Consider the following 12,557-nt stretch of genomic DNA (forward strand, 5'->3'; position numbering starts at 1 on the left):
AATTTGTTGGTTGTTGTAGTACTGGTAGTAGAGAGATGATGATGTTGTAGTTGTGGTTGCAGTAGTTGTAGTAATGATAATGATATTTTGGTGGTAGTTGTAGTGATGATTTTTGTGGCATTGGTGGTTGTAGTTGAGGCTGTGGTGAGGTGGTGGTTGTTGTAATAGTGATAGTGGTGATGATGATGTTCCATGAGGCTATGTGGTCTAGTGATACGACACTCAACTTTGGATCGGAAGGTCCTGGGTTCAATTCCAGAGTGATGCACAGTTGAGTCCTTGAAAAAGGCTCTTTTTTTACATTCTCTCACCATACTCAGGTGTAAAATGAGAACATGGCCGTTAACAGCGTGGTTTCTGTTGGAAAAAATTGTAATAGTGCCTTACAGGCCTCATGTCTCATCCTACATATAAAGTGTTGCTGTTGGCTAAGGACTCCTTGTAAAGTGCTTTGAGCATGTTCAGTGGACTGGATGGGGGTTCTGACCTCCCATAGTGGGCAGGGAGGCACTTACTGTGTGTCTGCTATCCCCCAAAATCTGTTTTTCGACATGCTTTCTGTCTTTGTCTTGGAATGAGATTGCTTGGTTTTGTTTTGAGACTGACCTGATGCCCTGGCTGGAAGGAAAACTAGTAAAATTTATAGTTAGTGTTTTGGGGATGATATTTTTTGTCTTGTAAATCATCTCTCTGTTATGCACTGTATTATTTTCTATTTTACAGAAAGATTAGCGTGTTCCTCTTAGCGGGGATCTGTGCTTGTGTCAGACAAGACATTTAGATGATCTCAAACTAAATACACTGATAGTGTGCTCTTGGAATCTTCATCTGTTCCCTATTTGAACCAATTCCCCTTTGTTTTACTTTTCTTGAGTGATTTAATTGTAATTCTAAAACTTTTGACTATCCCATTTTCTTCCTTTTTACTGACTTTAATGTGTTGCAAGCGCCATAAAACCCTTAATCATCTTGTACTTATTTTATCAAGTTTAATAAAGTTATCATAGATAATAAGATGGAATCCATTTCTTTCCCTGATTTGACTAGCCTTTAATATCTTTTTCGTCTAGGCTTTGTTGATATTTTGGTACAATGTCAGTCTGGATTGCCCAGAGAATCTTCAGCAAATGGTCTCCAATCAGCATGTGTGCAAGAACATCGCATTCAACTATATTCTGTGAGTTTGTTTCTATTAATTAATGTTAATGCAATTCAGGCGATTCTATTGCACTTGTTTAAATTAGAATCTTTGAAAGAGCCAATTAGTTTATCAATGTAGAACAAAATAAAGGTGTCTCATCATTGGCTTTTTTAGGAGACAGCAGACATCTACAGAGATGCAACTATATCTCTCTCTATATATATATTAATATTAATGAGTGTTGGTAGGTACTTATAGATTATAAGATAATTTTGGTTAGAGCATATTATAATGTAAATGAAAAGACTCACATTTTTATGGTTGGAACAGCTGTTCCAGTGGGTTGTTTTTTTTTTTAGTTCCTCTGCCAATAGTAACTCAAATGGGTAAATGTCCGTAGCTTGTACTTAAGTTTTACTGGCATCTGTTGTTTGTGTTCTGGTGAGAGCTTTAATCCCTTATGTGATGATGGTAGAATCATTTCATGTTTCTGATTTTTTTTCTTCTTGTTTTTAAACCTTAATGCGCTATGCACCTTGAGCTTTGCTGTGCCTTTCATCATTTTCATGTTTTTTTTACTTTCTATTCTTGAGTCTCATCTTGCTCCTCTATCATTTCAGGGCAGACCATGAAGATGAGCAGAATATCATGTTCAACAGAGGAATGCTGCCAGCATATTATGGCCTTCTTAGGATGGCTTGTGAATACTCAACACAGTTTATGAGACAACTTTCAGTTCACCAAAATCTACAATGGGCTTTCAAAAATATTTTACCGTATCCACATCAGTATGCACAGGTAGGCAACCAAGCTTTACAAGTACTACTCACTTTAGGTCCACTATTTTTGGATTTGAAATTATTGTATAGCCTGACAAGCATCGGATCCAAAACTGCTTTTCATTATATTATTGTGATGCTCAGTTGTTAGGACACTGATCTCATAAGCCAAGTGACTGTTTTGATCACAATTTGGGTAGACTACTATTCGAATGGTAGCATGCTATTATTATTTAAATTTCAATGATTTAGAAACCAGAATATATTTTTTCATGGGCTCTTATGGCTCCCTATATTGTTTATTACTATTTAAGTCACTCCTTAAAAAGTAATTGGAAAGAAAATATAATTTCATATTTATAAGAAACATCCATTATGCATATGAAAGTTTGTGATTTGTCATATTTTAAAACCCTTACATTCTGAAATTCCACCTCACTACCCATTTTTTTAATAGGCAACAGAGGAACTCATGTGTATGATGAAGATGATGGCAGAGAGGAAGAAGGAGCATTCACCAGAGGAAGCTCTTGCTGTTGAAAACTTCCGTAAAGGAACATTGGTCCATGCTACTCAAGGATTAGATCCACGAGTCATGTGGCAAACACTTTGCTCGTAAGTTTGATGTGGGTCTATGATAATCCTGCTATTGCTGATTATGTTGATGATGGATGACAATCATGATTATGATCATGGAATTAATAACAATAATTATTATTATTGTTGTTGTTGTTATTGTTATTATTATTATTATTATTGCCATCATCATTTTTATTATAGAAATATAGAACCAATTCAAGCACATTCTGTGAAAGGAGGTCATTTTTTTCAGCTGCAATTTATGAATTTTAGAAAGAAGGATAAAGATTTTAGCCATTATTGATTTCTGTTTGTCCGAATTGAAGCAAATACCTACTTGGTCCACATCCAGCCATGGGGTGCATAAAGCATTACTAAGGACTTCCATTTCTGTTTGTCACTGATGTTATTCCAAGTTAGGTCAACCTCGTTCTTTATCCATGGATCCTCTCCAGGTTTCTCTCCGTCTTTTTTATCAGACATCCAGCACAGTTCAGTTCATGGCAAAGCAGTTGCTTCAATTCTGGCAACATGCCCAAGCCATCTCCATCTGGGTCTATTTATAATTGTAGCTATGCATCTTGTCTTTTTTTTTTCTCAGAGTTTCATTTCTAATTTTGTATGCCAACATATTCCTGAAAATTCTTTGGAGGCATCATTTGTTTTGAAACAATTCCAATTTATCTGTTCATTTGGTTGTTGTTACTTTCCAACATTCGCCGCCACACAAGTTGACTGAAAGGACATTACTCACAAACACTTTCAATTTGGTTTTATTCTGCAGTTGTTTTTGTTTTTATCTCCAAATTTCTTAAGCATTTCGGCCTTGTATATTCTGAGTTTCCATCATTTGTTACTTTTGACCCTAAATAAATGAATTCTTTTACCGCTTCATTTCTCTCAGTTCCAATGTTGAGTTTCCTTGAGCCTGTTACATTTGTTGTCATGATTTTCGTTATCTTTAAGTTTATTTTCAGGCCAATCTTGGTGCAAGCTCATTTAGTTCTTGCTGGACAGTAATGTAATGCCGTCTGCACATTCCAAGTCATCAGTAAAGGACAATAGTGTCCAACAGATTCCTCTGTTCTTTTCTGTTGTCCTTTTCATTATCCAATTTAGGGCTAAGAGCATACAGCCTTGCATCGGAAGCTACAGTACACAGCTTTAATTATATTGACTATCTTTACTGGAAAGACATAGTGTCTTTAAATTTTCTAGAGAAAATCTCAAATATCAGATCTTTTTGTGAAATCCTTGAAAATGGTTTACAGAGTACAATTCCACTCTATGCTTTGTTCAATGATTTATCTTAAGGTGAATGTTTAGTCACTGCAAATATTTTTATCAATTCCTGAATACAAACTTATGATCTGTTTCCTTCACAGAATTTACAAGATCCTGGTAGTCACACCAGATGATTACATGGCACTTTTATACCAGAACGGCCTCTCAGTTCTCAGTCAGGTATGTCTTTCGCCCAATTAAAAAAAAAACAAACAATTTTTATGCTATTTGAAATTACTCATCCCTCCCCCCCCCCCCCCCCTCTCTCTCTCTCTCTCTCTCTCTCTCTCCTCCTCTCTCTCTCTCTCTCTCTCTTCTCTCTTCTCTCTCCTCTCTCTATTCTCTCCTCTCTATCTCTCTATCTCTCTCTGTGTGTGTGTGTGTGTGTGTGTGTGTGTGTGTGTGTGGATGTGTGTGAGTGTATTGTTGCTTTAGTGAAAGTGAACTTATGAATTTTGAAAATGTATGGGGTAGTCCACCTATCCTCAGTACTGTCCAATTATTTATTGCAACTGTTTATTTATCTTCCAGTCATTCTTCATCATCTACACCATGTTCCATGAAGCTACTGCGTGTCACATGACAGGTGACCTCATTGACGTCCTACAACTCATACATTCTCTCTTGTTAGCGGCCAAAGACAGTGACAGAAAGGGTAAAGCACTTGACAATGATAAAACAATGATTGTATGAAAGTAGCTTTTGTAGCTTGTTGAAAAACATGACTTGAAGCCATAAAAGGAATAGTGAAGAACCTAACAACTTTGCCATTGTTATTATATTTTTATCATTGAAGTGTGATCAGAATTGATATGTTGAAAAATAATTCAGGAAATTTTAGCATAAATGCAGACTTGATTCATCTCATTATATTTGACCAAACCAAAATTAATTATTGCATGACAAATGTTTTTGAAGAGTCATGTCTGCCTGAAACAACAGTAAAGAGAAGAATGATCATTTCAATCCATAATGCTTCATTCTGATGTTTCACTTTATTGCTAATTTTCCCACTCGCAGCAATGTCCCTCAATGTAAGGATTTGAATATGATTTTCATTTGCATATCTATATAAGGTTTTGACCATGTGTTACTAAAAGTATCCTACCTGAAATTGGTCTATAGTAAGGGAGAGATATAAGTTGATTGTGAAGCCTTCAAATTTGACTAATTAATACAAAATATCAATATAATACTTTCATATTTTCTTGTTTTGATTTTTGTGCATTGTTATCTATTAAATCGAGTATGAATTTGCATTTTGACCATTTTTTTCATTTTTTTCATTGTTCATGACAAGGACTTATGTCCTGATTATTAGAATTAAACTTTTTTTGGCAGTGCTCACCGTCATTATATATAATACAATGTCATTCATAAAATCTATTTCCAGCTGACATTCGCAGTATGATCAACCAGTGGAAGGAGAGAAATGAAATTGCCAAGAAACTGCTGACGCTCTTAAATTCTTTTGTACCAAATAACCTCAGAAGTATTGCATTTGGTATGTTTGCTTTTTTTCTGCTTTATTTGGTCCAATCCTTCCTGATATGAGATAGAAATAAGACAGGAGTAAGTTGTTATTCTATGCTACTGATAATAGATTAGTGAATTATTAATTGAAACAAATATTAACATGCTGATTTTATTTTCAAATTATTTTACCGATTAATGTTGCAAAACCAAATAAGAAATCATTAGCACTGTTTTGATCTATATTTACATTTTTTAGGCCATATCTGCCCAAATTTAGATTTTAAAAAACAAAATTATTTGGGGGAAATAGGCAAAGATAAATATAATTTTTTCGATCATGTGTCAAAATAAACTTAATATAATTTTAAAGTTATAATTCGTCAAATAAAAGTGGATATAATTTATTTTGGGTTGATACAGATTTTTCTCATAGATTTTTCTCATCTAGAAATCAGGTTTTATATGGAGTAAAATATAACATATTATATGTTTTGTTTATTGCCTGTGGCATGTCTGCTATAGTCACCAATACTATGTGGGGCTTTTTTTAAATGATTGGCTTTATGAAAGATGATACAGAATAAGATAATTGTGATTTGAAATGCCCTGTCTTCTTGTTTTCAACATAGCAACACAACTTTAGATCAAGCACGCAGCAAAGTTAGTGTATGATGGTAACAGTAGATTGTTTTAATATTGGAAGGTGTAATTTAATAAAGGATGCAGTCATATTAGAGCATAAAGCCCCTGGATCTAGAGTTTAGCTCAGTTTTTGTAGCGTTAAACGGTCAGTGGCTATATCGTGTAACCCATTGGATAGGATGCTGGCCTATCACAAACTTTTTTCCACAAGATCAAACAGACCCAGCTACCAACCTGTACTGAATAGACAGGGGGTTCAGAAAATAAATCTCAACTTCACCAGAGATCCATACCAGTCTCTTTGCATGTACTCTGTCATTGAGCTATTGGGACTCCCTGCTGAAAGACATGGTTTATTATGACATACAGCGCTTTTTGAGCATTAACACAAACATAGTGAATTCAGATAATCAGATAAGATTTTATGCAGTTTCCTAATTTGATTCATCATTACAGATGTTCTCCACAAGATGGTGCTGGTGATTCAGAAAGACATCACACAGTTTCTCACCACAACTCTTTTACATGCCCATAGTTCTTTCCAAAACTCTAATCCTACAAGTGAGTAGTTTAATGTTGATACTGATACAGGAGCTTCATTTAATTAAGAATATATAAAAATGAAGTTATTATTATCCATTGAAAAGGTCACCGCGTAATGTTCAAACTCACTTGGTAATGTTAAAGGTATAGATGGCCAGCTCTATTATTTCATGTACTCCTTCACAAATACCTGCTGTTGTCTCAGCTAAATACAGAAAAGGTTCTGTGCCAGAAGCTGTCACTTATTCGCAACAAATTCTTTTTTATCTATATATCTGGCTCACCTAATGCTTTTATCAATAACCAAGTTTTCAACATTTATCATCTGAGTTCAGATCTGATTATTACGTATTTTGTACTGATGTTTTGTGATAGTAATTTCAATGTTTACCTTAAATAGTAGACTAAATCAATTAAACGCTCTAAATCTTTATTGAAATATAAAATGGTTTAATTACTGAAAAGCAAAATATTATTGGATAACATGTTCAGATGTGCATAGCTATGACAACAAACCTAGTTCTGGCACAGGCCATAAACATTTCTTTCTTCTTTTTCTTAAAAGATATTGTCAGCAGTAATTATGGGTAGAGAAAATTGAAAGAAATAAGTGGTAGAAATAAGCAATGCTTAGAAGGCATTCCTGTGGTACAAAAGGAGAGTTGAAGATAGCTTTACTGTAGTCCATAACAGACTTATTTTTTCTATTTGGTGTTCACATTTTTTTCCTTAGTTTATAAGAGACAGAAAAAAATATTGATGTAGCATTTTAGTTGCATTATTTATGCAGAGAGAATTACGATGGTTATTCGTAGGAATTAACATTTATACTGCTTTTTATAATACCCATCTGGCTAGCAAAAAGAAATTGATAAATTTTGAATATTTGAAACACCGCTTTTGTATATTTTATTTTCCATCTTGTGCAAGACATTGATTTTAAGGTAGGTCTTTGAACCAGGAAGTCTGGATTTGGATCTTAGTGAAGAGGTTTTGAAAAGGGTATTAAACTTAAACTAAAAATCTTTCTTTTCCTTTAAATTTATTTCTCCTTTTTTTTCCTATAAAATTCCTATGACAAACAGTTTTTAAAAATTTCATATCTTTTCTCCAAACACAGTGAACATTGGCCCATTTTTTCCCTCTCGCACGTATCAAGGCTTGAATGCAAAGCCAAACATCAGGGCAAGGGCTCAGTTCCAAATGTTCTTCCATGGATCCCAAATTTATGCTCACAAGGTAATTTTGTTTTTAAAATATATATGCATTCCTGTCTTTTTGCTAATTTATCTGCCAGCTTGTCTGTATTTCTGAATTGGACGGGAGGGTTGGGCATACCCATGTAGATCTGATGTTACATTATCACATGTGTCTAGTTAAAATAGTTTTGCCCATTTAGCTGTAGTAAAGTTTCTAAAATAAAAAGATCTATTCTCTATGCTTAAGTTTCCAAAATTAACAGGTCTACTATCTATTTCCCTTTGCCCACTGATGCCTCTCTCTTCTGTTTGGTTTTCGTCCATTGTCTGGAATGAAACTAATTGTTTTTGTTTAGGCTGGGTCTCTTTCATGTAGTGAGACAGGTTATTTGTATGGCTCTGTATGTTTGATTTTTTTTTCTTTCCCCTTATTCATGTTAATATGTTGGCATCTCTTTTTAGTTGGGATCTATTTAGGTGATTGCAGACGAGACACTTTGCCTCACTTTTGCTTGGGCACTTAATCACAGGAAAACTCTTATCTGTTAATATTAATCCATATCTCATAATTTCCATATGTACATCTGTATGAAGGTATGTTAATGTTGTTGTTTTTTGAGTCTTTAATGTGTGTTAAATATTATGGATTTGTTAAACATGGTTGGTGAAATTTGCTATATATTTAACTATTTTGACAATTCTTTCATATTCCTTTTTGCTGGTGCTGAAATGATCTAAAAAAAAGTATATTAAGTGCTGTACTCCCCCTCCACTCTAACACACCCAAGGAAAAAATCAAAACAAAAAATTTCCCAAACAGACTTGTGAGGTGCATTCTTCTTCTTTTTTCAAATAACATTTTATTTATAATATTTTAAAATAATCATTGTAGATTTTCTTGAATGACAAAATGATTAAACTTCACTTTCAGGGTAAAGATGAGGATTTTGACAAGGCCTTAGCCAATTACTATGAGCCTTATCATCGTCTCATTGACCGGATGTGTCGCATGGCCATCAACCACAAGATTCTCAATGCTGATCTCATCAACTTATGTAAGTATATTGCAAAATTTGATCACTTTAAAATATATTATATACAATTAGTTAATGCATGGTTTTCTTTTATTGGATGAGCAAAATTTAATCGAGAGCGAACACAAAGTATTTGACAAAGTCAAGGACGCTGCTATGTATTTCTGACTCTCAATCTCTTGAGTTACGTTAATCTCAGTTAGGGCATAGGCCCTAGGCATTTAGAAATTTCTGACGACTTAACCTAAAAGTTTTTGTTTTTTTCTTGATAGGATATAAAATGTTGGTTTTCTATTATTTTTATTTCTCAGCAAATACTTCATTTGGTGTGTTTTTCTTTTTTAAAATTTATCAATAAATATTAATTTTGTATTTTGAAGATGCGATGGTGGCCTATGAAGGTGTCCCCCTCCACTTGCCATATTTTGCCAAACTTTGGAATGAAATCCTGGACACTTACCAAGTAAGAAACTTTTTCATGTTTGATAATGTAGAATGTGCCAGTATTACTTCATGAACATGGATTGTAGTTTTAATGGACTATGAGTATGGATTTTTAAATATGCAAACAAGGGGTTTTAACCAAAAATGATCATTGGTATAATTTTTCATTCTACATTATAAATAAAGGCCTTGGGATTTAAGCATTGTACATAGACTTAACTTTTTTAGACTTCAGAAGTATGAAGTCGCACTTTATATGGGAATATTCTATCTAAATTTATTTATAAACATTTACATACTCTTTTTTTCTGGCTTTTTCCCTTTCACCTTACCATTGATTAGTGTTATATGCTCATATACTCATATTCAAACTTGCTCCTTAGACTCTTTTTGAAGGAAAGAAATCAAACCTCTCACTCCCAATTATACTTACTAAATTGTCTATTTGCTTTTCTGTTTCCGACAGACTGCCGACCCCGACCACATTCTGGTCAACACTTTAATCAAATGTAACTCTTTCATTGATTACATTGACACCATCTTGCTGGATGAAAGGACGTCCCTCAATAACGATTACATCTTCCAGTTTTTCAGAAACTTCTTCCCTAAGGTGAATTGATGAATCTATCGTTTCTAGATTCTTCTTTCTATAATCATTCCAAATTTCCTTATCAATATTTATACAACATAAAATTAATTACCTCGACAGTAAATTTCCTGACATCTTTATACAAACTGACATTGAACGGAGGAAGGAATTGACTCAGAAAAGTAGAGGTACATCCAAAGCACATTAATCAGACAATTAGGAGAAAAGAATGTAAGTCAAGTTAAGTCGGTTAAGCAAACTCGTGTTGTTCAAAGGTTCTGATTTGGCAATGGCAATCTCAGGTAGATGTAAAGCTTTTGGCCCACTCCATTTCAATGTGAACATTGGAAGAAGGCAGCTGCCTCTTAAATAATGTAAAGAAAACACAAAGCTATAATTTATGTACTTCTATAACTATAATGTAAGCTTGACTGTTAGGAATGGAATCATATGTTAATAGATGATAATGGTTTTCATGTTTTAAGTAATAAAGGAGAGAAAAAATCCTTAAATTCACATTTTACAATTTGGTCTTTTCATCATGGTGTTGTTTTTGGCATTGTCATCATTGTTGATGCTTTCCCCAAATTTTAAACTTTTTTTTTTTACCATACAGTCCTTTGGTGGTTTCATCATGCTGTTGTTGATATTGTTGTCAACGTCATTGTCAATGTTGTTTCCCTCACATTTTAAACTTCTTTTTATTACCATATAGTCCTGTTTGGGATAAAGGCCTATATTAATTCTTGTTTGCCTAAATTGTAAAGGCATTTAACTGACTGTTAACATCATTAAACATTTTTCAGGTTCATGAGCAAGTGATTACGGACTCTGGCAAAAACATCATGGGTCAGCTGGTGGCCTCTATCGTAGCAGAGGCAGAGACCCTGTGTAAACTGGAGTGTGAGAAGGACATTCTGATCATACTCTCCAGATTGTTTGGGGTAAATATAGATGACATTATGTGCATAGTTTAAAAGTGTTTTTTTTTAGTTCAGCTTTATGGGTTTTTATGATTTATAGCCTCTAGTTAAACTTGAGTACCTCCCATAGTGGGCAGGGAGGTACTTATTGTGTCTTCTATCCCCCTATATCTGTTTTCCAACTTGCATTCTGTCTTTGTCTTGGAATGAGATTGCTTGGTTTTGTCCGGGCCCTGACTTGGAGGGAAACAGTCAAATGCATAGTTATTGTTTTGGGAGATGACATTTTTTTCCTTGTAAATCATCTCTCTGTTATGTATTATTATATTTGTTCTAATTTATAATGTAAGCATTTGAGTGTATTCCTCATAGTTGGGGCAGAGCTTGTGTCCAGATGAGACTTATTGGTGATCTCAAACTAAGAACATTGATGGTATGCTCTTGGAATCTACATCTAATCCCTATTTGTTCCCAGTTCCCCTTTGTCTTACTTTTTCTTGGATGCTTTAATTGTAATTCTAGAACTTTTTACTGTCCCATTTTCTTCATTTTTACTGGCGCTTATATAACCTAAATGTGTTGCAAGCGCCGTAAAACCCTTAAAAACATTTTAAAAACATAAACTTGAGTACAGTCAGTATTAAAAAGAGTTTGATTACCTATCCTTTACAGTGGGAAAGACATAATCGACCTTTTTTTTTTCTTTCGATTTGGCAAAAGATTTGCTTATTTTTCACGAAGCTTGTTAGAATTTTAATTATTTTTTTCTTTTTGTTCTATTGATTTTTTTTTGTTTTGTTCTGATTCTCTTTCTTTCTTTTTTTGGGGGGAGGGGGTTGTTATGTAATAAGTCAATTAAGATTACATCCATTCTGAATTAGAAATGAACATCTGAATATCTGATCCCTATGTGAAGCTGTAGTGTGGTTTTAAGAAGTGCCAATCTCTGTTTTTCCAATATACTCAATTTATATCAAGCATCCTGCTTTATCTGTCATCTTCGTCGTTTTAATTATTATGTCTTTATGAAGAAGATAAGACTGTATACCACAATGCCACTCATACATTGATCATTAACGTCTCAAAGTAATATTTTTTAAATTTAATGCGATTGAGTGAAAGTTGTCACATTGCTGTTAAGTGCTTTGAGCTTGTTGGGATGCGGAGTAAGGCGCTATATAAAAACCATATATTAATATTATTATTATTATTATTGATAGGTTTTGTTTTTAACTTGAAAGTTATGAGAATTTAGAAGTTATCTCTACTTTGACATAGGATGCACTAATTTTTTGCTGCATACAATTCACCATTTACAAATTTAATAAGATGTGATGTCTTATGGTACATATAGAAGTGATGCTGTGTGAAAAGATTTAAACTTTTAAACTCTTATCATCTTTTCTTCTTTACAATTTAGGAGTTAAGAGCGATGCAACTGGTATTGGCTGTAATCCCAGAGCAAAATTTGAGTGGATTTCTCCTGAAAGCCTTAAGGTCTGTTATAAAAACTTGTCGGATGCATCAACAGAAGAGAATAGACATGACAGCAGCAGCAACCGTTCAGAATAAACAGGAGGCTTTGACCAGAAGAGGAAGCGACCAGGAAAGGACACAAACAGAAGTTGTTGAAAAGTGCAACCAAGAAGAAGAACAAAAGCCAGAAAATCAGGACAAAGATGGTGCTGAGAAGAACAATGTTGAATTGAAAGATTATCAGGGAGAACCTTCAAGACGGAGAAAGTCAGACAGCCCTATATCACCAGGAAATCATGGTGAGTAGTAGAGATGTAAATTTTCATTTTGATGGTTCAGAACATAATGGGTGTTTCTCTTTTATAAATTATATGCTTAAAAAAAAAACATTCAGAAATTTTGTTGGTTGGAACAGCTGAAATTATTTTAATTTTTTTCTCATCGTCTG

General features: G+C 33.9%; 1 protein-coding gene across 2 annotated transcripts in view; it reads left to right on the top strand.

Moving 5' to 3' along the window:
* Window positions 1-12,557, top strand: part of LOC144956704 (ubiquitin carboxyl-terminal hydrolase 34-like) — a 71,965-nt gene that overhangs the window by 55,652 nt on the left and 3,756 nt on the right. For both annotated transcript variants that reach the window (XM_078887386.1, XM_078887376.1), the window contains exons 67-79: window positions 1,071-1,177; window positions 1,762-1,939; window positions 2,378-2,535; window positions 3,885-3,963; window positions 4,315-4,438; window positions 5,177-5,287; window positions 6,358-6,462; window positions 7,565-7,683; window positions 8,575-8,698; window positions 9,058-9,140; window positions 9,588-9,731; window positions 10,517-10,654; window positions 12,054-12,408. In XM_078887386.1, the coding sequence (XP_078743512.1) occupies window positions 1,071-1,177; window positions 1,762-1,939; window positions 2,378-2,535; window positions 3,885-3,963; window positions 4,315-4,438; window positions 5,177-5,287; window positions 6,358-6,462; window positions 7,565-7,683; window positions 8,575-8,698; window positions 9,058-9,140; window positions 9,588-9,731; window positions 10,517-10,654; window positions 12,054-12,408 (1,825 nt within the window). The remainder of the gene's footprint in view (window positions 1-1,070; window positions 1,178-1,761; window positions 1,940-2,377; window positions 2,536-3,884; window positions 3,964-4,314; window positions 4,439-5,176; window positions 5,288-6,357; window positions 6,463-7,564; window positions 7,684-8,574; window positions 8,699-9,057; window positions 9,141-9,587; window positions 9,732-10,516; window positions 10,655-12,053; window positions 12,409-12,557) is intronic.

Source organism: Berghia stephanieae, chromosome 1, assembly GCF_034508935.2.
Source record: "Berghia stephanieae isolate SIO BIC M18660-M18661 chromosome 1, UCSD_Bste_1.3, whole genome shotgun sequence".
Lineage (NCBI taxonomy): Eukaryota > Metazoa > Mollusca > Gastropoda > Nudibranchia > Aeolidiidae > Berghia > Berghia stephanieae.